The sequence below is a fragment of the Dermacentor andersoni genome, chromosome 10 (assembly GCF_023375885.2).
Source record: "Dermacentor andersoni chromosome 10, qqDerAnde1_hic_scaffold, whole genome shotgun sequence".
Taxonomy (NCBI): Eukaryota; Metazoa; Arthropoda; class Arachnida; order Ixodida; family Ixodidae; genus Dermacentor; species Dermacentor andersoni.
This window is the reverse complement of record NC_092823.1, coordinates 113,247,329-113,274,341: the sequence shown is the minus strand read 5'-3', so window position 1 is coordinate 113,274,341 and position 27,013 is coordinate 113,247,329. Positions and strand designations below refer to the sequence as shown.

The 27,013-nt window shown below is 44.4% G+C and overlaps 1 protein-coding gene across 2 annotated transcripts; it reads left to right on the top strand.

The window, feature by feature from the left end:
• Window positions 1-124: 124 nt before the first annotated feature.
• On the top strand, window positions 125-26,962 carry LOC126544710 (toll-interacting protein-like). Of its 2 annotated transcripts, none has more exons than XM_050192169.3 (8): window positions 125-212; window positions 8,685-8,861; window positions 10,929-11,062; window positions 12,846-12,894; window positions 14,622-14,774; window positions 16,437-16,530; window positions 17,106-17,248; window positions 18,810-26,962. In XM_050192169.3, exons 1-8 carry the CDS (start codon window positions 165-167, stop codon window positions 18,927-18,929), a joined length of 918 nt encoding a protein of 305 aa, XP_050048126.1. In that variant the 5' UTR covers window positions 125-164; the 3' UTR covers window positions 18,930-26,962. The 2 variants fall into 2 exon arrangements, with proteins under 2 accessions (XP_050048126.1, XP_050048125.1); XM_050192168.3 differs by lacking the exon at window positions 125-212 and adding an exon at window positions 480-803.
• Window positions 26,963-27,013: the final 51 nt, after the last annotated feature.

Genomic DNA, 27,013 nt, shown 5'->3' with positions numbered 1-27,013 from the left:
TTGTAGCAAAACTAATTCTTAAAATTAAGTCTAATAAAATTTCAATAAAACTTCACGTTTACTTACCTGAATATTTTTGGGAAAAAACTAACAGTGCTATTATTTAATTTTGGTACGAAACAGCGTCTTATAGTCTTCTTCAGATCACGCCGATATAAACAAACATGGCGTCTGCTTCAGCGGATGCGCGGACGGCGGAACGAAGAAAGCAGGTAATTACTGCTTTTATTTCTCTCCTCGATACTTTATAACACACCTGTAAGGATCGTGACTTCGTGACTCGAGTTGAGACCGCGACGAGATCGATTTTCCGGCCGCTAACGTCGCCCCAGCAGTGCGATCCAGCCGCCGTAAGGCAGCGACGTGATGTCATCGGCCCCGATCACATGTCCCGGGCAAAAAAAGAAACGTAGATTCGTTTATTTGTGACTTTCTCCAAAGATCTTTCCCTTTGCGCCCCGTAAAAAATCGTGTTTGGCGCCGATTCGGGTGTCTCGGTGCGCCTACTGTATCTTTTTTTAACGACCTCGTTGCCGTATTTGCTCGGCGGTGCCCGTCACCCGTGTCAGCGCCGTTTCCGCCGCGGCATACGTACTAATTCGTCGCACACACCTACGCTCTTCTAGAAACGCGTGCGTCACTCCTCTGGTCTGTCAGTGTCTGCGGCGCACCAGCGTATGGACATGATTTTCATCCCCTTCATCTTTCCGATCGGCGGCTGCACGTCGGTACGTCGCATGTGGCCGTACGCCGAGAGGACCCGTGTGACGCGATACGACGTCTACCACTTCCCGCAGAACGCGGTACGGTATGGCTCGAGCACAAGACGGGAGTGCGCGCTTTCGTTCGCACTACCGATGGTGTGTGTGTGTTTGTGTGGCGCTGCGCCAAGAAAACAGCCGGTCGTGTCAGCTGCTCCGTTTCCGCCACGACTTGAGTTCGACGTACTTAACTAATCGAGACAGGTTAACTGTATCATTTCGATGCCATTGTCGCGGACCGAACGGTTCTTTTAGGCGACACCCCGCTGTTCCACGGTTTGCGTAACTCTGGTCCTCGACGCCCGCGATGTAGTTTGTTCCAGAAACTTTTTTCTTTTCTCTTCTTTCTCTTTTCTACTGCCTCGATGCCGTCGTGCGACTCGTTGCGTTGTCAGCGGGAGAAAGAGTGTACCCGAAGGACGCGGCTAGCGCAACCACTGTTGCGACGTATGTGCGCGGTCGCGCAAATTCGCCACGGCTATATCGCGCTGACAATCAGGGCGTCGCTTGGCAACAATAAATCGCCGATGAAGGCCTTCTCTCCTTCGGCTGTAGTTGACTGTCGTTAGGTCAATTAGCCGGAAACAGTTGCCGTCGTGTGTACAGTGGGTAGGTAGTGTTCGCGGAACCTTTGGTTGCCATCACGCGTCTATATCTCGTGCAACATTTAGTCGTTTCGTTATATCCGAGGCTTCGAAACAGCCCGTTAAACAGTGGGAAGAGGAGGGAAGTGCTCGCATTCCGCACTACCATATGTTGCCGAGCGTAACACTCCGACCTGCGCATTAACGGCTACCTCCCGTTTGAGCAGGCCGTTTGCAAGGGTGTGACTTCCGTTTCGAACCGGGTTGCGCGAAGAGATATACGGTACCTCTACAGCTGAGTGTCTGCGTGCGAAGCAGATAACGAGATGGAAATAAAAAAAAAAAATGACGTTGTCGGTGCGCGTGCTGCCATTCATCTGCCCTGCGCGTACCGAAGACTCGCGCCGTCTCTTCTTCCTCGGTCACGTGCACGGTCACGTGCCTGCCACGCGCGCGTCAAGCGCTTTATTTCGGTTTCTCCCTTATCAGCACGAGGCGCGTCTCTGTCGGCGATGTCCGGCGAAACCTTGCACTCGGTTCCGATCGTCGTCGTCGCCGCGATAGCTCACCCCGACGCGGGTGTTGGTGGCGCACGCGTGTGTGTGTGTTGCTGGAAGACGAGCTCCGTTTGCTGGCTCTGCTCTGCCGGGTACGAGCGCATGTGATAAATGTGGCGAGGTCATCAATTCACGTGCAGGAGCCTTATCTTTGGCAACCGATAAGGAAAAAGAAGTCAAGTAAAAAAATGTGTAGAAAGGGGGAGGAACCCTGTCAGCTCGCACTGCTGTTGGAGTATATGGCGCAAGCGAAGATTTTTTTTCTTTTGTCTCCTGTAGAGAAGTGTAATGGATGTGAATGAGATTTTTCATCCGAGGCACTGAATTGACCATAAAGAACAATGTAACACTGGTTTAGACTTGCAGTTTATTCTTTCAACACATCATGCCCCTTCGTGTGGCAAAAAATTGCTGGTTATTACTGGAGAAATTGAAGGCCATACTTGCCTTGTTTAAAAATTCTGCAACGGTTACGTTACTGCTGTCAGGTGTGGCATTTCGAGACAACTGTAGTATGGAATTAAAATATCTTCCAAGTGTTTCCGAACATTCGTGCTTGCTCCGTATCATCCGTTTGCATACAAAAAGCCCATGGCAGTTTTGACGGCTTTAAGTGTACAGCAAGCCGTCGTTACTCTGAAATCACTTAATTCAACCTGCTGCAGTAGGCTGTCTGGTTATGGCTTTGCAACCCTGAGCTCAAAGTCGTAGGTGTGATTCCGGCTGTGGCAGGCACATTTTGTTGGCGGCGGGAAAATCCAAGAACACTCGTGCACTTACATTTAAGTGCATGTTTAAGGAACTCCTCATAATCAGATTGTGGTTTTGGCACAGAAAACCCTGTACCTTATTCAAAAGATCGCTCTATTAAAATATTTTTCTGATACTGACCTCAGTGTATGCATTTTGTGACCGGATCATCTGATTTCGCTTAATACAAAGTGCAAAGATGGGAAATACGCACAGGACCGCCTGATGCAAGACACACAATGACCCTTTGCATTTCTTATTACCAAGCTGCCGAAGCAAAGAACACCGCAAAGCTGCCACCATGTGGCGGCAGCTCCTCAGGACTAACTGTATTATGACGATAATCCACTGGCAAGGCAGCTGTTCACGGTGGTCAGCATAATTTTTGCCACTCATATCGTCACAGTCGCGTAATTTGGCTTTGTTATGTTACGAGCTCCCATGTTGTTGGCACTGTGTACCTTCACGACTCTTGTGTTAGCCACTGTGTTTTTAACAAAATACTGCTTATAACAAAGTCAGTCATGTGTACCTCCTTATATAAGGAGGGTTTACTCTTGGTCAGCACTCCTTTAAAGAATGATATTGTGTTGCCAGAGCAAAGCAGGGGGTAGAACAGATAATGAATGCATTGGTTTTGTACAAGTCGAAAGAACCCCAGATGGTCGAACTTAATCCTAAGTCCCTCACTATGGCGTGCCTCCTAACCAGATTGTTTGGGCACATAAAAACCCCAGAATGTACTTTTTTAATTAGAACAGATATTGAATGAGCCATTGAGTTACAAAAAAATCAACAGAAGTGAAACATAGTCATGTTATCCATTCCATTGCACTTGGCATGTACAAAACACATCAACAGAACATAGTCATGTTGTCTATTCCATTGCACTTGGCATGGAAAGAGTTCACGTGAAGTTTTATTATTTGTGGCTGGATGATATTACAGTAGATATTAAGAGAACAAAGTGGTGTTGAGCAAGCCGTACGGTTCATGAAACGAGAAATCAATCCTTCAATTGCGCTACGATACAGATATCGAGAGAAGCAAAACACGGCTGTACAATCTATGCCCTTGCTCCTGGAGTGACCGATAATATGTGAGACTCTATTGACTCCTAACCTCAGTTGACTGAGAATGAAGCAGAGATATTAAATGGCTTGGTAATCCCACAGTTTTATAATTTCAGGGGAAGAGCTTGATACATACACACACAAAAAAGTAGTTCCATTGGTGTGCATTACAATTCATAGTTGAACAATATTTATTAGAGATCACTTGGTTAATCTGGGAGATTATAATGGCCTCGAAACAGACTCCAGAGGCTCGCCAAATGGTAACATTATCTGCAAAGTCCAAATAGTTGTCCACTTTGTTATTCTGAGAACAAACTTGAGTGGCAAAAAAGCAGAGTGCAATGGTCACGACCCAAGCGACGCTGTTTTCGAGATCATACTGTACTAACTGTGCCAAGACATTCTTACATCGAATAAAGGCGTACAAATAAATATTTTAATGGAAAGATTCATTAAGGATTGATGCATGGTTTGCCATGGATGTGGGCTGCCCTTATTATCCAAAGCGGGTACACCAATGCAATCAACCAATCTATCTTGTTTAATTTTCGTCAGTAGCAAAAAAAAAAAGGAAGAAAACCCAGGAAAGCAAAATATACCTTAACTTCTTTCCTTCCTCAGGGGCCTGATGCATTAACAAGATGTTGCTTACCAGAGTTAACAAAGCACTTTCAGCAACTAAGCATAGCCCGCCTGACTTGGCCTGCATTATGAATCTGTTTCATCACCTTAAAGAGTTGTGCGTGAAGGACTTACACAAAGACAATATCACTAATACAGTAACAAAATGGCACGTTCAAGCACTTGTACGTCCTGTTTTATTTCTGCGTTAGTAGTGTCTTTGGTGCTAGCAGAGCCCTTCAATGCTTTTCTGGTCACGAAACTCCGCCCGGAATTTTTTACAGGGACAGAAGCTGCTGCTAGGGTCACTGCTGTTAGCGTGGGGGCATTCTGTGTCTGGTGCTCGCGTGCACCGCGCTTGGCTGAAACTCCTGTACCGGTTCGAACCAATTGTTTATCTTTCATCAAACAGCGAACATTCTACTACCACTAATTTTTCGCCTTACTTACAATGCGGCTATTGCATATGCGCTTGAAAAAGTTACTTTCGCTTACCTTTGCAAGATAACAAGGCTACAATGGAGGCAGTCGTACCTACGCAGCAATATTTAATGTATGCGTCACTGCAGCGCAGTTCCTTATCTAAGACAGAGGAGCATGAGATTACTTATTTAAGGATAGGTCGTTTGCTTGGGCGTGTGACACTGTGCAAGCCTAAGAAACTCGCCAACTACTCGCAAACTTAAGCCTCGCAGCGAGACTTGAAGCAGCACTGATTGCGCTAGCTATTTGTAATGAGACCATCTATGCCGCGGGAGTTTCCCACTGCCGCATTACAAAACAGAAAAGCTACTGGATTTCCCATGTTTGCAGTTTATAAAAGCTAACTTCACTCTGCTGCAACCTATCACAGAGAGCGTCGGCAACATTTCAAAGCAGGAACGACGAAGCTTTCACAAGGCAGCGTCCGTGTGTTGTGTGAATGCACACCGATCTCTGACCTAGCCTCAGCTCCGAGTTTACAACCACCGTCTGTTCATTTCCAACGTGTAACCTTGACAAGTTTATGTTACGTAGGCATTGCACGAGGGAAGGTGCGTCTCACTTCACGTTGAGCAGCTACGCAAGGCCACTCGTGCAGCTCTAATTCTCACGTTGGTTGCGCTTTAACAAATGTCTCGCCTTGTGGGGCAAGTCCCGCTATCACCTCCACTCCAATTTGGCATGCTTCATAATGACAGCGTGTGTTGCTTAGACAGACTTCGCTTGCATGGCCCGAGATTGTGTGATGAAGACTGCATTAACTGAAACCAAACCGTGTTTCATGTCACTATAATCTAAACAAAAATAAGCACAAGTGTTCACGAGCATGACGCTGCTGCATTGCCGATTTATTCAGAATGTGAACCACATAACATGGGGGCAAATATCCCAATATGTGTCAAGCTCAGGAGACACCAGTGCCCATTGCGTCACAAGCTTCAGTATAATGGCGTATTTCATTACATATGCTCGTCAACATGACACTGTTGCACAAAAAAAAAATTACAGTAAACAAGGCAGGAAAGCAAAATACATGATATGACGGAAAGCATCTCAAGAACAGCAAGCTACAAAGTAGTTCTAATGAAGTAGCTTAAAAAATGAACATGGTTAACGTAATAGTGAATGAAAAGAGGCAAATGCATTTTTTCACGATTATCTATGGCGTTGAGAAAAAGCAGTGAACAAAAAACTGCTGCTTGTTTGCATAGCTGAAACTGTTAAGGAAGCAATTCAGCACATATCACTTTCTTGCCCACCACCGGCTAAGCGTATTGCGTGCTTACTTGCCTGTTGAAGTTTGTTCTTTTCTCTTGTGATTAAGCGCAGACGGCATCTGAGAAAAAAATTCACAATTTCTGCCGTGGTGCCTTGTACACCGGCAGCCCTTCGAATGCCAAGGAACGGCGCCGGGCAAGGACACAGCGTCTCCTTTCACAACTTCTAACAACGTCCATGGTGTCAAAATGTTTTTCGCACACTCTGACATGTTGAGAGTCGAAGGTAAAGCCGCCAGCTTCCTGTTGCGGTATTGCACGTTTCCACTTCACCCGCTCATCGGCGTCACTAGGCAAACAAAATAACGATACCTTTTGGCTCGTACCTCTGTAGCCGAAGCGACAACGCGATACAGGTAAACAAATTATCTCTTGAAATGAGGAAAACCGACTGCCAATGCAGCCAGACTACTTGGGCACCCAGCCGTAGAATAAAGGACCAACTGACGCAGTGCGCAGCTTTCGTCTAGCCCCCACCATGCTCGCAGTGCTGCCGCATGGCAGCTGCAGCAGCATAGCACGCTCTCCCATAACGTTACGGTGGAGTTTCGGGACCAGAAAAGCACTGAAGGACTCTGGTGCTAGTAATTGTAGCGCAGCAATTTTTAAAGACGTTTCAATAACTAGCCCAACATCTGGATATTCTGAGCTGTTTCAGTTAAGGAAAACTTTCTTTATTTCATTTTATTTATAATTTTTTTTGCTAAAAGTGGACGGAATAATGTTGAGCCTAGAAAGGAGAAAAAGCCATTGTTTCTGTTGCAGCTTGGCTGCTCTCCAAGTATCTGTCACCGGTGACGTGTGACGCAAGCAAAATTTTCTTTTGTGGCTAAACAATGAAAGGGAGTCACGGTTATGTGAGCAGCTGCAAAGTGCGTCGGTTTAAACCTTGAAACATTGGGCAGACTTCCAAAAGTCTCTTGCATCAAGCATTTTTACAGCTGTGCTGTATTAAAGAAAACTTAGGTTTTCATGGTGGGACGTAACATGGTAGGTGACATTTCCCAGGACGTCTCTGTTGTGTGGTTTTGCTATAGATTAACTTGCCTGTTGCCAAGACAGTATGCTAACCAGTGTAATTAATGACATCATGTTAGTGTGCGATCATTTCTTGTGGGGTTTGGTGGGCTATAACAAACTTTCTTTTCAGATTAAGTTGAGCCAGCAAAACCTACTATGCACTGACTCATACTATATCTCTTTTTATGTATTTATTATATGTGTTATCTCGGTGCTGTCTTCTTGAAAAGTTGGTAATTAGAGTGTATGTGCATAGCACAAAGCTTACTAAGAAAGCCTGTCTGGGATCTTCCAGATAGGAAAAGGGTCACAATTATAGGGGCACTAGAGAGAAACACTAATTCAGCGTAGGCTAAGTATTCTCAATAAACTATATCTTGTTAATTTTGCGGCAATAGCAGCATCACTACACGAGAAAATTGTCAAAGCTCCATTTTCCGAATTTCGTGTTGGTGTGTCGAATTTTAAGGTATGTTTTTCAACATTCCAATCCTTTTGGCTGAGTAATAGTTCTTGAACTGTGCTAAGTTCAGTTTTTGTTTCTTTTAGAGTACTGTGTTGTCCATCTTTACGGAAAAAAAAAAACAAGGTCCCCGACCAGGTGGTGTCGAAACTGAGAGCTGGGGTGGGGACTTCTGGCCGGTGGCCTCGCCTGTCTTTCCGTTTGATGTCTTTTCTATCTTAACAACCATCCTCGCACATTAACAGTAGCCTTTCTATAATTGGGCACTCCAGGTGAATTTTCGTTGTCGGCGTGGTGTTCCGTATATATTTACGTATATATGTGTGCTGTGTGTTTTTCTGTGTCATGATGTGCACGGTAGGTGCCATACCATTCAACGGTCAAAGTTACTCAGACAAGGTTTTATGTGTTTGACTGAATTATTCCCAAGGGTGTGTTTAAATATTGCAGCACACTAACAAAAGTCATAAAGCATTTCACTCAAGGTGCATACCTCTTATCTTGTCTTTTCAGCCTATTAAAAAGTGCAAAACAGTGTTAGTGATCATGATCGGAAAGTGATATAATTTCACTGGTGCCATTCTTTATGGGCAGCACAGTGGCACCAGTGCGATGCCAACACAGGTCCCACATAGCTTTTAAATGGTCTTATAAGGGTGCCATAAATTTTAACATACTCGTATATGTCGCGTCTGCATATAGTTACACCTACGTACTAGGAGCACCATCTAAGGAGTTCAAGCACAGCTCTACACCTGTCTATCGCTATCAGTGCTTTGTGCTTTGAGCAAAACTGGCTGTTTTTGGTAATGTATAAGCGTAATTTCCTCATACAGCTTTGCCTTCTATTTCTCTTTTGTGCGCTTATAAGGAACCACAGGTAGTTAAAGTAATCTAGAGCCTCCCACCGTGGTGTCTCTCACAGTCCAAGCATTGCTTCTGAATGTGGAAGCTTTTAATTTCAACTACATTGCAGCCTTTCAGGCAGCTGTGGTGCAGCGGGAGTCGACGTGAATTTGTCTTATCTGCAGCATTACCCTAACCTCTCCTACGTTGACTTAAGTTAAATGGGGCTTTCCGTGGTGTTTGCAGCTCCTGGTCGGCGAGCTGCCTGGCGACTTCCTGCGAGTGGACACCACACCCGCCACCGGCACACCGAGCCAGATCTCGGTCGACGAGCAGACTGCCATTGCACTCCAGCAGCAGCTGTCGGGAGCTGCGTTCACCACTGCGCAGGCTGTTGGACGACTCAGCATCTCCGTCATACAGGTGGGTCACTCTGAGAAATAGTGAACCTTTCGGAGTAGTTGTTGAGATGCCCGCACTTGAGCAGCTTATGGATATCGCTTTCGAGCATTGCGTAAATGATTGTAGATGCTGAGATAGAGCCTGAAAATTCAAAGCGGAGATGGAAATAATTGTGCTTGTAATGATCACATGCATCTTAAGGCGGTAATGAGTTGAACTGTGCTCCAAAAATTTAGAGAAGCTGTGCAAGACATGCATATGCATGTTTTGCTTCGATAAGTGTATGTGAACGTGTAGTGGGTCCTCTTTTGCTGATTTTGTCAGAATTTCCACTTCCGCATTTTTTCATCTGGCTTTCTGCTTTTCAAGTAATATTGTGCACGAAATAGTCGACGTTGCTCCCACACCTCAAGTATTTTAGCGAACTTCAGTATACAGTGAAACCTCGTTAAACCGTAGTTGGCCGGAGCTCGGAAAAAGTACGTACTAAACGGTCGTACTGTTTAACCGGATTAGCATGATATCACCCACTTACCTGTCAAAGGCCTAGCACGACGACAGCGGCCTCAAACTTAGTGAAGCTGCGTGCCAGCTTTTCAGCCAGCCCCCTTTTCTCGGCAAACACTCGCATGGCAGATTCCTCGTTGGTGTTACTTTTTCTCCATGCATGCACGCGGTAGTGCTGCAGAAGTCCCGGGCGCCTTTTTCATTGCCGGGTGCCAGAGTTTGGAATACTTTTCGTTTGGAATAGAGTTACGTTATCGTGCCCCTGTTCTCGTCGCGACGATTGCATTCGTGAGGCTGACATAACGAGCAGCTTCTGCCACTGTCGGGCCTGAATTGCCCGTGCTGTCGCTTTCCGTGTCGTCCTCATCACTGTCGCTAGTCGACACTTCATCAACAACAGAGACAACGATGGCGAAAAGTCGAACCTCATAGCCGACATCTCTTCGCGGTCGCAGCAGTGCTGCCGAGCAACTTCTTCGCATTCCAAATGCCACAGACTGTAGTCAACAGCAGATCCCTGTTGCGTGCCAGCGCCGACTTCTTCGTGTAACGTTCGATAGCACAGACGATGTCTATTTTTTCTTCTATGCTGAGCACCCGGCGTCTTTTTTATACGAGCTGGGGAACGACGCGAGTCCTCGTGCACGATGCCATTACGCTCTCTGGCACGGCGTCAAAATGATGTTGATGTGGCTTCACGCACAAACGCACAGGGCGCTTGGAGGCCGTTGTTCCGATCTCTGAGGCTTGTTGTTCTGCCGGGCCGCCTGATGGAGACTGCGCACCGCCGTGTTTGCACGACGAAAAGTTGAAACGCTACGTTTTAAGCGATGCGTACACAATAAGCTGGTACGGTTTATGCGGATACAAAACACATTATGTTCAATGGCCGCTGAGTTGGGGATTTGACTTTACTACTTTTCAAATGAAACTACTGTTTAAGTGGGTACGGTTTAACGAGGTTTTACTGTAACAAAATTCTCAATATATCAAAGTATCCAACTTTTTATGACTTCTTGTCTGTAGAACACCATGTAGATTGAAGCTCAATATAATGAATTGTGTTTATACACAATTTGAATATAATGAAATTTTGCTGCTTCCACGAAGGAATACCGAGGCAATTAATTGAAACTACCACAGATGCAAATGGTCCAGTGGTTGTATTTTATGCAGCTGCGTCTGATTTTTGGTGCACCTCACACGACAAAGTGGCCGTCGAAACGGAGCAGCATAGCAGCAAGACTCCCTCGCTGTCATGCCTCATATGATGTGCAAGCGAGGCAAGCTCTTATTGTGCACCATGTGCTGTTGGTGCAAGGGAAAGTGTGCAAGGGTGTGCCAAAAAGAACGGTAGCAGGGGGAGCGGTTGAGGGGACGGGGGGATGTGTAGTAAAATTATCAAGCACACGCCGGGTGCCTTGCTAGCATGCGTCACATTGTCACGCAACCCATCACATTGTCATGTACACCATCGTACTTGCAATGCACACTGGCAAATGTAGGAATATAAAGGATCCTTGTAGGATGAAGGAAAAAAAAATGGAAGCCTCAATTTCAGTGCTTGTGTTGTATGTGCAGGCAAAGCTGGTGAAGAACTATGGCGTCACACGGATGGACCCTTACGTGCGGATTCGCATTGGACACAATGTGTACGAGACGCACACAGACTATAACGGTGCCAAGAACCCTCACTGGAACAAGTTGTTCCATTGGTAAGGCCTCTTAACCCATTAACTGCCATGCGCAAGCCGTTCTCATCCTGGTTGTTTCCACCAATATTGCCAAGGATGATTTGTACTCGTCTAGGCCACAGCTGCTTCTGCTTTGCTCCTTAGAGATGAATGGCGCTTGTCAAATTATTGGTGTTGGGCATTTGAGTTTCGGTGTTTCAAAATATCCTTGCATGCTTTCGATTCCTTTTGTTATCATCTGTTCACATATTTATGCTTGAACCTTACATATACTCTTTCTTTAAGCAGATGTCTTTCATTGATACTTCAAGGGAATATAAGAGATAAACTTTACAGTTGTATTTTTCGAATACGAATACAATGCAGAATAATTGGCTGAAGTAAGAAAATAATTGGCAAAATTTGTGCACTTGGTTTTTCTAGGAAAAACTTGGGAATTAAATGGTTAAAGGCCAAATGCAACCAAATTTTGGGCTGCATCAAAAGCCTAGTTTCAGGCAGTATAGAGCAGCTTCTACGCAAAATTTTACATTTGAAATGCAAGTTCATGTGTGCCAAAATATTCACAAAAGGTTTTCTTGATGCAAAAAAGAATGGATAAAAGAAACGCCTTCATTTCTGCTGGCTGGAAGTGAGGCATACCTAATTTGGAATGCATGGATCCTCCGCACGGCCCTTGAGATTAGGCGCTGCCGGTAGCACACTGAAAAATGACTGAAACTAAGTGCACGAGTGTTTTTTCACTTGCCCCCATTAAAATGTGGCTGATTTGGCCGGGAGTCGAACCCGTGACCTCAGGCTTGGCAGCAGAACGCCATAGTCGCTGAGCCCCAAGGAAGGTTGCACGGGTGACTTGGGTTGGATGTTGGCATGGATTTAAGGACCCCGCGATTCTATGGCTATTAGGCACAGTCACTTGAATATTTACATCAACCTCTCTTCTGCCTCATTTTAAAATTTTTTTTATTTAAAAGTAGCACAGACGTTTCAGGGTAGGCAGTACATAACAAAGTATCAAACAGTCTGATGTGCAACATAATAACCTATATCTGGAAAATTAGCATGTCCAAAGAAGCACAAAGTATAACAACAATAACAACACCAGACTAAGTGAATTACACCAAGCATGCATGTTACATACACATGCCAGGATGATGCTCATGAACACACACATCCTTGAACAAGACAAGTTAAATCCTGCAGCAACATGTAGATATGGCTATCAGAACAGATACCAATGAATGAAAAGATTAGCCTGCAGGGCATTTGTAATATGTCCAGCTTCTATGAGTCATGCTATGGCACTGTTCTTATAATATAGTGGATATTACACATCTTGGTCAAGTAGACATACTTGTAAAACTTCTTACATAGTTAGAAGTTGTTTGGCAATGGGTACTCTGATGCACAGGGATAAAAAGTAATGCCACAACGAATGATTTGATGATCTGATTGGAATGAAGCTTGTGGAATTCGTAATGGCAAGCTAGTTTCTGGTGGCTGATGAAGAGGTCTTGCGTATTCTGACTTTAAGTTTGATTATGATTAAGGAAAATTAATATTAAGGCACAAAGATGAAAAATAAATTGTCAGGATTTGAACAACTTGATTGAGATTTGAAGGAAACACACGAGCGTGTTTGTGATTTTGTATGTTGCGCTGACACATCTTTAGTGTTATGATGTGGGTAAATTATTCTACAGAAAAACTTAAAAAGCCCATTTTTCGATGATCTGTGCTCCTGAGTAATACAATTGGCATACTCTTGTATGCAAAGTTGAGGAATTTTATCTTCTTTTTGCAGCTTCCTCTCACCAGGCGTCACAGCATTCCTCGTAGAAATTTATGATGAGGTAAGCACACAATTCCAGTTTGAACTCTTCTTTCGGCAGTGCGCATTGCACATATATTACTGCACTTAGTACGAGCTATAGCAAACGAGTGGCGATTGGAGCTTGCATTAAACTAATTAGTAATTATGGTACAAGTTATGTTACTAAGTGGTTTGTCATACACCATGACCACCCACATTTGGTTTCTGTGATGTAGCCCGTGGTCAGCTTCAAGCCCTAAGCTGCATTACGTTTCACCTACACTTTGAACTGGTTATGTTAAAGGGCCCCTTGAGTTCGAAAGCTTGTTTCTTATCGGCAGCTGTGTACGAATCTACAATGAGCATACAACCCCCACTAATTTTTTAAAATGATGCCATAACAGCAAAGTTACAAGCATTTGATACACTGCGGCCAGTGTGGTTTCTCACTCACCTTTGCTACCCTCCTCACTGACGCCCTCGTCCTCTTGCCGCGTACTCTCACCAGTTCTGTGCAGTGCACTCAAAGCTACGGGTTGCATTAACACACCAGAAAGAAAGGCTCTGCCATTGTTCAGCCCTAATTGCCTTTTGCGCAATGGCAACTTAATAGAAGCTTCATAAAATGCTAAGTGGTGCACAGTGGAGGAGCCCCCCTCCATTCTCAGAATACACAACTGTTTCTCGTCGTGTTGATGTTGTTGTACGCATAATGCGTTCTGTAATGCTGGTTTTTGAAAGTCGGCTTCGCCTCAATACAGCACTGTTACGCGGTGAAGCATACGCAAAGTATTGAGGTGAAGTATACCAAGAGTGCGAAGGAGCAATTGTCACGGGAGACAGTATGTATTCCTTAATTAAGCATGCATGCACCCGCCGTCTCCTGTCACAGTATGAGCACCGATATGCCTAATAAGTGCTGACAGGCCTTCAGAGCTATTTCGGACATGCCTGTGCAGCAAAAGGCGTACATTTCTCACGGCCCCTATGGAGTATGAAAAATGGGACATTGACTGCAATCCAGAAGTAACTAGGCATGTGGTGGCCAGGCAGTTTCATTATTATTTTTTAAAGTTGTTTTCTTATAGGGAAATTGGTACCGTTACTGATATGCAGCCATATGAGTTACTGCAGGATTTAGCATGCCAGCATATCGCGACCCATGACTAACATAATCTGAGAGTAGATCAGAAGCTAGGAGAGATAGGCCTCGTTCAAGTTGCTTCTGGCGGAGCTCTTGAACAGTTTTTCAAGACCTAACTTCCTGCGCTGGTTTTGTCAGATGTTTAGAATGCTTCATACATATGTGCCTTTGTTATTATCTACAAAACCTAAATGAAGATTGTATGCTTACCGCTGCATTCTTCTAGCTCAAGTCTGCAAGATTAAATTTTTTTGTCCTGATCATTCAGCAAAGAAGATTACTTTCTGAAATGCCAGGTTCATTCATTAAGAAGAGGGAAAAGGAAGAACCTTAAATAAATGTTCAACTTGCTCTCAAGAAGCGAAATGGTGCAGTGACGTAAACTTGTTTCGCGGTGTGTTGGTAATTAAAGATCTGGATAAACCAGGTGAATGACAGTGCCCATTCTTTTATAAACGATGCAGGAAATGTAATTGTTCATAGTTTGAGTGAAAAAGCAAACAGCGGCAAGTGCAAAATCTTCTTTCAGTGTTGGAAAATGTAGGTCATTGTACATTGAGTTAGTGTAAAAAAATGGCAAATGAAAACAAGCTGATCTTGATATGTGTGTGGTGGTTGCGCAGTGTGCATTCACAGTTAACGAGAAGATAGCCTGGGCACATGTGGTCATCCCGGAGGCTGTCTTCTCCGGCCAGACCGTCGACATCTGGCACCCTTTGTCGGGTCGCCAGGGCGAGTCCAAGGAAGGCAACATCAACCTTGTCCTCTCCTATCAGGTGCGTGCAACAAGAGTGCATATATGTGGTCTGTACTCTCCATCTGCAGTGTAACTGTGTACAGGGTGAAACAAAAGAACAACTCTTATGGTTAATTGCTTGAATTTGATACGCGTGATCATGGCATTGCCTGCTGCACTCTATCTAACCTTGAAATGCAGCATCTGTCATGCACACTGTTGCGAAAAATCACATACACTGTTTCACTGTCCAGCACACTGTCGCATATACCATCACACAGTTGTGCATGCCATCACTCACATTGTCACGCTCACCGTCACACTGTCACATGCACCGTCACATACACTATCCTGCTGCCATGTGTACTGGCAAATGTAGAAAGATAAAGGATTCTTCTAAGTTCGTTTTTTCTTGTTTTTCTTTTGTTCAGGCTTGATATAATCAGCTTCTCTATGCCAGACCTTGTGGCCAAATTAGTTTGCTTCTCATCATCCACTTCTAGCCACTTTTTCAACCTTCATGCACGTCAAAGAACTTGATGTGGAAATAAATAAAAGCCAGATTCATTGTTTTCTATCTCACAGCGCTGCCATGTATCTGTGACACTGATGTATTATGGCAACCGGATTTTGAAATGCCCAGCAGTTTCCCACTGCATTTTCTGAAGGCAAACATTGCCTACGGGAACCTAATGCAAAAGTCAGACATTTTGCTTTAGCTTTGGATACTTTGGTGGATGGCTGTTACCCTCACATATTGTTCTTGTTGTGTGCATTGTTAGTAGCCCATAGTATTTTTACCTCTGTTCTTGCCTTTCAGCGTTATGGTGGATGTCCTCTTGTAAGTTTTTCCATGGGGATTTGAGATACTATATATAATATTGCTTAGTATTGCCCCAAGGTCCCCACGACAGGGCATTATGTCACAGGGGCATGACGCTTTCCAGTAATTTCTCTCATTTCTAATGAATGTTTCTCTGACATGTTGACATGGCAGACATGTGAAGCAAACTAATTTCAGCTTTTCTCTGTACCGAAGCCGTGCAGGTCATCTCGTCAAGGTTAACACTCTTGGATCATTAGAGTGTACTGTCTTCTGATAATGTCACGTGGCAGCGCCACTTGCAATGCCAATTTCATTCCAAGAATGTTGCTGCCTAGGTAGTCGCGTCTTAAAGGGACACTAAAGTGAAAAATTATTTCTTCTGCATCAGCAAATTAGCATTCAAAAACACCACTTTTGCAACAATAAGACGTTTGGTAAGCCAGAAAAAGCGCAAGAATGAAATACGGGTGGCGACGCCTACTTAAGTTCTCGCACCTGGTGGCTGTGACGTCTAGGATGTTGATGGCATCTTCTAGGGCCTGCTAATAATATATAGCGGTGCAGATTGACTACATTATGTTCTAAAGGAACCAAATATTAAACATGGCAAGCTTGTGGAACCTTTATTCAGCCAACGCGGCCCAAATGCGAAAACATACTTTGGAATCCCTGACGTCACACTGACGTACCGGCGCTGGGGTTCCGGCGCGAAATTCAAATACTGATACTGGGACCTTCATTTTCTCATCTAATAATCAAACTACTTTTTTGAAATGACTGCCTGCAGGGTTCTCAAACAATGCTTAATTAGTCTAAACTGATTTATTGTTTCGCTTTAGTTTCCCTTTAACGCGACTTTCTTTCCCACCATTTCAGGCAATTCCTCCGGGATCCCTCGCCGCACCACCCGTGGTTCTGGTCAACACACCCTACATGATGCCGGGTGTGGTGCAGTACCCTGCTGCTGCTGGTATGTGCAAGCCTGCGAATCTTGAGTGTAGCGAAATTTGCTTTATTATTGAAGAAGTTGACCGGGCCACAACAGCTGGTAATTTCGTTGGGCATGAAATGCGAAAATACTCGTGTGCTTAGATTTCGGTGTACAATAACCCCAGGTTGTCAAAGCTAACCTGGTGCTCTACCCTATGGGTACTCGGCTTAGTTGTGCAGGGACCTATTGCAGACAAATAGACACATTCGGGAAGTTTTTGATTGCTTTCGACAGCATTTCTCCTGTTCTTTTTTAAATTATTTGGCACAGGCATAGGCATGGCAGTGTCGTGTGGTGCGAGAGTTGTCTGACCAGATACCTTTGTATGAACAAGTATTTGATGCCATTGAATAGTGCATACATTTGCCGTGACCTGATGACAAGCCTCAATTGCCCAATTGCAGGTTTGCTTCCTGTGATCCTGTGGAAAATGCATTTAAAGGGCATTTTATCTTACTTAAAATAAAAGCTGCCACTTTTATTTTACTAGTCGTGTTTCTGGAACATTTTTCAGTGTACCAGTACCAGCTGAATGTGTCCGTTCTTTGTTTCAGGCTATGTGTACCCACCATACACCGTGCCTGTCGCGCGACCTGGCATGGTGGCCCCTGGCCCCGGCTTCAATCCGGCTTTGCAGCCAGCGGCTCAGCAGCCGCCACCACCACCAGCCCCAATCACCGAGGATGACGTGAAGCAGGTGAGGCAAAACAAACTGCCATACAAGCGGGCATATTGCTCAAGGAGGCTGTTGGATCTAAAAAGTCTTAGATAATGTCAGGTCGGACATTGCTTACTGTTGACAGTGCTACTTCAGAAATTCCATCTATTACGTGTACTTAATCGCTAGAACTTATTTTGCTGTCAAGTGGGGACCTTTCCTTGCGAACCTGCATGATTGGATGAGCAGATCCAGGGTTGTGACTCAAACAGCTTTCACATGATCCAGTGCATAATTAAGCAGGAGAGATATTGCATGTTTGAAGTAAAGAAACCTCTGGGCATCTTTACTGTAACCTTAGTTTAGTAATGCATGTCCTTTAGGGCATTGTTTTTCTTACTTGTCCTTGTTCCGGAATCCTTTCATTTTTTTTTCTTTCTTGCTTAAACCATGGTGAACGTGCGAACACCTGTTTCAAGTGGAAATCATAGAAGCTTTTCTTTTTTTTCCATGATATATGCAAAGGGAAAGCCATTCTACAAAAAAGTAATTAAACTAGTTTGGTATTCTTTATACTGAATGCAGCATTGCAGGCTCCACTATATATTAAAAGTTTTTTAGTTAATATCGAGACCATATGGTGGAAAAATGTATGTTCGATACTGCACCAAACGTGCTTATCGCTGTGCCAAATTGGCTTTCTGCCACCAAGTCAAATGGCTGTTCCACCTGTGAACCCGTAAAATAGTCCTCAAGCTTCATTGCTGAACCTAATGTCAAGAATTGAGCTCGCACACAAAAAATTGCATCTACGTTCAGTTCTGATACAGTGAAATTGACAGGGTGTGCAAAAAAATTTGTCACGGAAATTCTTTGTCCAGATCAGTTAAACCTGTATATAACGAAGTCTAAGATTACAAATTTGCTTTGTTGTTTACAAAAAATTGGGATCCACGCCACGCTTCGAAAGTGGTTGGGCAAAGAAGCTGTAAACGACGCCTAGAATGATTACCCATTGCCATGTGGCTTGAAATTATTCACATGGCGACATTCTCGTGCATTGTACCTTTGTCGCTTGGCCACGTTTTCGGCCAAGTGTCGTGAGAACAGATGATGTACGAGTTTGCTGGTGCCGCCTGCGCTATTCGCTAACTACTAAATGCAATATGGCGACCCATAAAGAGGAGGAAAATGGACGCCCATAAAGGATGGGTGAAGGGAGCATCAGCATGCATGGGTAGGGAGAAGGTGGGGTTTCCTAGGAGATAACAAAACTTAGAATGGCGGAAAACCTTGCCTTGAGTTGTGGCTTCACGGCAGCGTGTGCTGTGCTGCCGGGAAGTCACATCTCAAGGCGCAATTCGCATGTTAGTTGTATCGTGACTTTAATGTGAAATTTTTATAACTTTTGCTCATGCAACAAATATGGTACATGGTGTTCTATCTACAAGAAGTTATAAAAAGGTAACTACTCTATTATATCAAGTATTTTATTAAACAGGTAAACCTCGATATATAGCGAATTTCAGTATAACAAAATTCTTTTTGGCAATATGACCCGCAATTTATTTTAACATATGCAACCTCATGCTCAATGCAGGTTCAAGAGATGTTTCCGGAGATGGACGCCGAGGTGGTCAAGGGTGTCCTAGAGTCCCACCGAGGCAACAAGGACGCTGCTGTAAACGCACTGCTTTCCATGAACGATGCCAGTGCCTAGACAATGTCCTGTACATAACAATTAAATGAGAGAAGATTTGGCCTAACAAAAACCGTAACCCAAAGCTGGATGTAGCCATGTCTTAAAGGACCGTTGTCTTGTTTTCTTTTTTTTTTGTAAAGGTTTTTATGGAGCGCAGTAATGACAGAAATGAGGCTGCCGGTGCGCTTTATACCTGTGCCATACGGGCGAGGTGAATGTCACTAACCCTGTAATACCCAAACACAGTTCCGCACCAATGAAAATTTTAACTCGTTCACCTTTGTTATTGGCCACGGAGCGTTACTTGTACAAGACAATTGTTATTTGAGGTATAGTAAATGATTGATTAGTCATTGCTTCGCTGGGCTATCCACGACTGAAAACTCGCTCTAGCTTATCAAGACTGCTACTACAAGCTACACTTTGTTTTTTGTGTTAAACACAAATTCTGAAGGATCAAACTTAATGTAGCATATATAATACCTTGGGCACTACAGGGTTAGAAGTCTAGGACATTCAATCTCGTAATGACTTTGTATCTGAGGTTGCTGCTACATTAACGTTTTCTATTACATTAAACGTCGGGATGGCGATAGCTGCAATGAATGCAGCAAGTTCGTTTGCAAAATTGTAACATTGTCAGAAATAATACCTGGCAGGCTTAAGTTCAAGCAACGCCACTAAAATATTTCATATTTATGTATAGGCGCATTTTATGTAGAATTGCTCCAGACTGATTTAGAAGTCTGTATGATGTGTGGTTGCAACATCTAACACGGGAGTGAGAATAGGCGCTCGACGAAAGAAAGCTATGAGAACGCTTTGTGGTGCAAGTGGCATTATGTTTGGATGCCATTAAGTGCGCCCATGTGGCATCATGCCATTGGCATTAAAACTTTAAGGTGTTGAGCAGTCGAGTCCATGTGGCACAGGTATTAGCCGCAGGGAGTCATCTGCGCAGGTTTGGGCGACGTTTGTTGAACAGTTGAGTCTATGTATAAAGTGTTTATTCCATGTGACAGATCTACTGGCTGTGTTTATAAAAAGGCCTCGACCCAGAAGGGTTCTTGAACTCTGAGTATAGTATATGACGTTTCTCAGCTTAAGGAGACGTAACGTTTCACTAACGCTCCTTGGTGGCTTTTGCAATAAGGAGCTGCCGGAGGAATGCATTCTTAATCCAGGGTCTTTCAGCAGAAGCTGAGGGTGCCACCTTACAAAACGGCTCTAGAATTGCCGAGGAGCACCTGTTCGAATCAGTTTAGCGACAGCACTGCAGTTGGCATGACTGTTGTGCTGAACGTCACATAAATAGGAGATGGCTCATTCGTGCTAAACTTCATGCAGAGGTGGCGTTTCATGGTGCATGCATTTAATACCACCTTTGTAGGAATGGGGCTCTACTTGCCTCTTTAGACCAGAATAAATCAAAATTATGCAGTCACCCGTAGCTACGCCAGAGAGCAGAAAGAATTTGTAGGAACTGTACAATGGCGCCCCCTCTGACTCTAATGGCGAACTGAAGTGCGTGCAATCGATCTGTCATTGCACATGAATGACAGATGGAGCCATCACTGCAATCCCGCAAGTTCTCCCTAAAAATGTAGAATTTGCATTAGTACAGTCGAATCTCGATAATTCGAATTTGAAGGGGCACGAAAATTTGCTCGAATTAAAAAGAAATTCGAATTAAAAGAAGCTAATTGAATGGAGGACTTACCTGCAATGCTGCATATTCACTGAGCTAACACATGAGTGGGAAGTTCCACAAGATTTATTCATTCGTGTTTACAAATTACAGTCAATTATTAGGTGTATCGTTGCTCGTTCGGTGATAGGAGATGGCGGGTGCACACATGTATAACTAAAGGACACACACCACATCCCGTGACAATTGCCCCTTTGAACTTCTAGTAGGCTTCACCGCTTATGACTGGCTGTATTGGGGCGAAGTTGACTTTCGGGAACCGACATTATTCAATGCACCACACATTCCGCGCTCCAAAGTCATTGGCGAGGATTGCAAATGTGGATTCAACGCCATTGCTAACAGCGACGAATTGTTTCAATGAAAAACACGGCACCGAACAGCAAGAAGCTTGGTAACGAGCGTCGAAGTAACTAGGCCCAGCGTTGTCACTGTGTGGCTGCAGCTGCCAACGAATCTGCTGGTCGGAGGCGCCGCAGCGTGATTTGGCACGCTGCTGAGAGCATTGTCAGAGTGCAGCATGCTTTAATTAATCGTCGCAAATGCTTGCACGTTTGAATTACTGGCCGTTTTTGCCCATTAGAACACGCATAACTTTGACGAGACCACAGCGTCAGTTCGAATAAACAGAAAATTTGAATTAAGCGTGTTCGAAATAACGAGATTTGACTGTAAAGCCATGACGTCACCTCTCACTCTAATAGCAAATCAAGGCATGTGCTGTGTTTTTGCCTAACAAACACAGGTGGTGCCACTGTTCCCACGGATTTTGTATTTGTCATCTGGCATTGCTACAGATAATGGGTATCCCTGATATATATTGAGCTGAATAGGCAAGTGATGCATTGAAACAAGGCATTAAATTTCATCCCCCGTGAAGTGCCAGCTTTGTATGAAGTCGTGCAACTTGGGCTCCCATTTATTGAAGATTAGGTACAGGAACGTTTCTCTCGGACTATTTGTCTTACAGTTTTCACTGTTCTTTCCATTGCAACGCCGCATACTTCTTGTTTCAATACACGGTCGGAAAAAGTGTCTCACTTTATTTTTCACATGTCTCGTAGAGCGTTAAGATTCACATACTGACACTGCAGGTTAACCAAGCTGTAGTTTTTCTTGGTTGCAGCCCTGTGGATAAGATATACTTTTCTTTGAATGCTGTGCATTCTTTATTCTCTGTTGAAGCAGCTTCCGCGGGAGTTACATGTACCATGCATACATATGCTTTGAGCAAGACTTCAGCAAGATGCTTGTCTTTCATCTAGCATATGTCTCACTTTGTATGTGTTTCGTTCGCGGGCCCAGTGCATTTTGCGAGAGTTGTCAAAAAGGGCATGTCGGGTGCTGGTGCTTTGTGGCGCGTCTGTTCCACTTATTTTGCTTGCAGGCTTAGAATGCAAATTTTTGGTGTTGTGTGTAAGGTTTCTTTTTTTAAAGCACTAAGTTCGGAATGCATGGATAGAATTTCAGGCTGCTAAATTTCAGTTTGATCAATAACGATCATGCATACAAGTGTTGTGATGTCTTGTGTAATCACGCCGTTAATATATTTGCCTATATATAATGCAAGTTCTTTTTCCCTTAATGCTTAATAATATGCCTTAAATTTTTGCTTGTAAGTGAGCCTAGAGCTGTACCCGAAACCATGCTACATACGAATGTATTGGTTAATCAAAACTAATTGGTATAATTAAGCAATGGCTTGTGCTCACCAGCTTTGCAGTTATATGCACGCATCACTTTGTTTCCTTTATTGAAGGGGCCCTGAAGCACATTTCTTTGAAGCCTCGAAAATGCCTTTGAACAAGTATGGTTCCTCCCAGTAACATATTACCAAAATAAATTTTCAGATAGACCTAGTATGAGCATATACAATTCGAGTGTGGGATTTGCCTTCCCCTTCGCCCTCACTGTCCTCCATTCTGAACGAACAGGAGAGCACAAATGGCGATACCCCGCCTTCGGCATCATGGTGAGCGGGGTCGTCACAGCCCACCGTGGTGGCCGTGGTATTAGTGCTACGTAGCAGATGCAGCTACGTGTGGCTACATGCAACTCTAAGTGCACAGCAGGGCTGTAGTGCGCACTCGCGTACTCCATCCTGGCCGTGCTACAGGGTGCAGAAGCGCTTTGTCCTGCACAAATAGTGGCCGAATCCAGATGCACACTTTATACTGCTCATTACAAAGGTCAATGCAAAGCTCTTCAAGCCAGGAGCGGCCGGGAATAAACACACACTGGCATGCGTTCCTTGTGGATGCTGACCCTATCCATCCCGAGGCATGGCAGGCATAGCGTACGTGTTGTATGGGGCTTAGCGTCGCGTAGATTGAGGCTAGTTGAATGTTCCAGTTCAATCATATGTAGCGAGAGCCGATGGCTACGACACTCCGATAAGCAATGTGGCCACAGTTCTATTTCTGTGCGTACGAGCGCGGCCGAGTGAGCAGACGACAATCTGCTCATGCTTCGTGTCGGCCGTTGGCCAATAGCGTTCGTGTAGGGAGTGTACTATATTCCAAAATATGGCAGCCCCAAAAAGGGTGAGGAGGAAGCATCTGTTGAAAAGAGTGTTTGACAAAAAGGTGACGTGGCGCTCCGCTTGCATGCCCCGCATACCACTCACGAGTGTAAAATTTGGCTGATACGTTCACAGGCAGTGCATGCTATCTGCAGAACGTGTTTTTATTTTCCACCTAGTTCAAGGAGTGGTTCAGGGCCTCTTTAATAAAGCCTTTGTTATCATTGACACATGCATCATCAGATCATGTTGCAGTCGTAGCAATATACTTTTGTTTTCGTTTTTAAAAACTTGGATATTTGCAAATACTGTAACATGGACTTTGCTGTAACAAAATCAAGTTTTAGTAATCCTTCCTCCGGACTAGATTATTCACCACCTCTGTGAAATTAGCAGTTGGCACCCATGCCCGGCTCACGGAGTTAGAACGAATTTTGCCTTGACATGTTGTATAAGTAGTGTTGTTCATGGACCCATGGCGTTTGTGGACCAATGAGACCACTAGCAGTTGCTGTCTAGTTTGCTTTGCAGCTGGTTTCTGATTCCTACTCTGGTATGATCTGGGGCAATGTTCTTGGGCGATCACTTTTGGAGATAGTTTCACTTTTGGAGATGGGCTCGGAACTAGACACATCGCGTGTACAGCCGACAGTGTGTCTGTCGCTGGGCCAAGAGCGCTCTCGGCCAGTATGCTCCGGCGCGTGCAACGCAGAATCTCGCGAAAGTGAAACTATCTCCTAAAGCGGCCGACTGAGAACACCACTTATGGCCCAGAATTGTGGTTTGTTCTCGAGTTCAGAAAATATAATCCAAGCAGCCTGAAACACTGTATTGTGCTCTTCCTTGTTTCCATCTGCAGTTGAAAATTGTTGTTTCCTTTTGGTAATGCTGCCTTCAAGGTTGCGAGGGAAAGAAATTTGCGCACAAATATCATCAAGCATCTTGGTGCAGTGCAAGAGCTTGTGGGAAGTGTACCACCAAGCAATGCTAAATTTTTGGCGTGCTTGCATGAGCAATGTTGTGCGCTAGACATGTTCCGTGGTTTCTTGTTAAATTTGTTGGTTTTTCCTATGTACAGTGTTTGTGAAAAATATTGAAGCCACTGTGCTGCAGGGGCACCCCTTGCATCCCTGGAGAAAGTTTGTTGCGTTGTAGTTGCAGAAATTCGGAGGGAGAATATTGCTCATTACAGTGTGCTTCCAAGTAATGTGCAACTTCAGCTCTGACAACAGTATCCTACGATAGATCAGGTTTCTCACAGGATAAGTGGTTTCAAAACTGCCTACAAAAACCGTATGCAAAAGCAAGGGTCCCACAAAAATGAGTGTCATCACTACATTTGAACTTTGCTGATTCGCTGGCTTGATTAGCGTGCATTTCAAACCCTTACAGCAGTGACGACGGGAAAGTTTTCAAAAATGTTTGTTCTTGGCATGCGATGTGCGAGGAGAGTGGCCATTTGAGTTGAATAACATTTCTTGTCAATTATAGATCATGTTCACGTCATGTGCCAATGTGTGTCTACCGTGCAGACATGAAGTAGTTGGCAAAACACGAGTTTGCAAGAGGTGTGTCATGTTTACAGATGTCTTAGACATTGGTTGGTCGTTGCATAGAGCATGTAGATTATAAGCTGCAGTGCTATTATGTTGTCAAGAAAGGACCAAGGAACACGTTGATGAGGCAGTCTGCTTAAGTGTGCACTGCAAGTGGAATTTTTCACTTACTAACTTTTCAGTCAAGCACAGTGGGGACAAAACTGCTACATGCTATGTACCATTGGCTTGTCCAGGATCGTGAACATTTGCATTGGCTGTACTCGAATGCATATTGTGCGTAGTGGTACAGTTATCTTTGCACATGAGAACACAGAAGCTAAGTCCTGATGTTCTAAAAGACATCTCTATTGGGAAATTTGGCCTATAGGAAACGAAAACTTACTGTGAAGGTTACGCTAGGTGCCAACTCCGAGATCTGAAATTATTGGTTGCATAACACAGCACAGCAGTGCTGCGTTAAACATCGCAACGACAGACTCACTTTTTTTGAAGCCTAATTACTATGATGCAGCTTATCTTGAGTGGTTGCAGGCCTTTGAGCAGGTACTAGTCACTGGGTATACACAAACCCCTGTTTGAAGATTGCAGAGACCGTTCGTTCCTATGCTCTTGTAACGTCATGATGTTACAGTTTGCTGAATGTTACTTTAACTGGATTGCATTGTATGGGCTTATCTGAGAGTGCGCTGCATGCTATCACTTGGCTAGACTTAGCATTTAGCGGACAAGTGTCATTGAATATTTTTTTTAGAAAGGTAATGGCTTGGCTTAATTTTTCAGACTGACATTTTTTTAACTGGCTTCGCCGACGTAATCTTCCGGTTTCCCCACATTATCTTCTGATCTTCCTTAAGATGAAGAGATCACTCGGAGTAGATCACACGACTGCCTGTAGCCGAGAGCTTTTCCTTTTTGAAATTGCAGGAGTTCTGTTGTCTAGAACACAAAAGGGGGGTCAGGTGCATTCTATTTAACTTGGGTGAGCTGCATTAAATCACAGTTTAATTCTAGCAGCAAGTTGGAAAATGAGTCATGCTCATTTTAAGCGGGCCACATTAAGGAAACAGGCCAGCAGCCATTGCACCATGGCATCCTTTAGGGCACAAACGCACAGTTGCTGCTAAGCCGTACAGATCTGTGCAGGGTTTCATGCTAGAGGTGTGGTTTGTTTCTGTTTTCTGTGCGAGCTGTTCATTAGTGGCGTGTTGAGCCAATGAGGTGTGAAGCAGGGCTACTGTACAACTGCCAGCTTTTCAAATTCTGCCTATAGACAAGCTGCATGTTTGTAAGGGGCGCAGTGCAGGCAACAAGAGCTAACGCCTACGTTGCAGAAGAGCAGATGGCACTGCTCTTCCTAGCCCTTGTTAACTGCTTCGAAACTTCGATAGTAGTAACTTCGAAAGTAAAACAACTTTGAAATCTCGGGCACCTAGCCTTGCCTTTGGGGAAAATTCATGCCATTAGAGTTTGCCAAATTTCTTTTTGCCTGTAGTGAAGGTGACGGCAGTGATGCCACGCTATGCAGCTTGTCTATAAGTGCCTCGAAAACATTGTCTTTCTGCTGGATGTGCCAGATTTGCTCTATGCAGCATGCATAACATGGCAGACTACAGAGGGTAGGTCGCACATAGTGTGTTGTCCGAGATCTGTGCCCCAGGCAGCCAACAACAGTGGTCGTGTGCAACCTGGCCGCCTCAGAGATTGGCTGCAGAGGCAACACAAGGAGCGGGGGTTTGAGTTCTTTTTTCTTTTTTTTGCTTAGTAGTGGTGAGCACGACTAAAGTTTGGCCGCCTGGGTCGCCAATCGGAGGCCATGTGACATTAGATCCGCCTTTGTGGAACAGCAGCATGCTGGCGCAGGCTGCGATTTCTATCTTCAGGAGAGCACTGTAAGCAACAGAAAGGGTGTCAAACACAGTTAGCTGACTGACGCAGTTACCTGGAATTATTGGCGAGACATGCATTTCAATGTTTTGGATCCGACTGTGAGTACAGTGCGTGTGTGACCACTGTGGGTGGCGAGTGTTTGAAGAAACTGGTCCGAATTTGTTGTTCCCTTTCGTTTCCCCTGGGAATGTGGGTCAGAGTGAGGCGTTGGTAGCCGTGCCATCTGATCTGTGCACTGGCTGCACAGAGAGAATATACCTCGTTCCTTTTGGCAGAAAGATTGTGTATAATAATTATTACTTGTGTCTGGTCTTTTTCCTGTACAACTGCTGCTTGGTGGCAATGTGATAATAAAGACATTTCTTTCGTATCGGTACACTTCTGGGTGTCGATTTTTCTTCCAATTGTTTGAAATTTTCTTAATGCT

What these genes read in the sequence shown, in the direction of transcription:
- LOC126544710 (XM_050192168.3), top strand. Translation starts at nt 678, where the DNA reads ATGGACATGATTTTCATCCCCTTCATCTTTCCGATCGGCGGCTGCACG. An exon ending in TCAGCATCTCCGTCATACAG is followed by an intron (nt 8,862 to 10,928) that starts GTGGGTCACTCT and finishes TTGTATGTGCAG; the next exon opens with GCAAAGCTGGTGAAGAACTA. An exon ending in ACCTTGTCCTCTCCTATCAG is followed by an intron (nt 14,775 to 16,436) that starts GTGCGTGCAACA and finishes CCACCATTTCAG; the next exon opens with GCAATTCCTCCGGGATCCCT.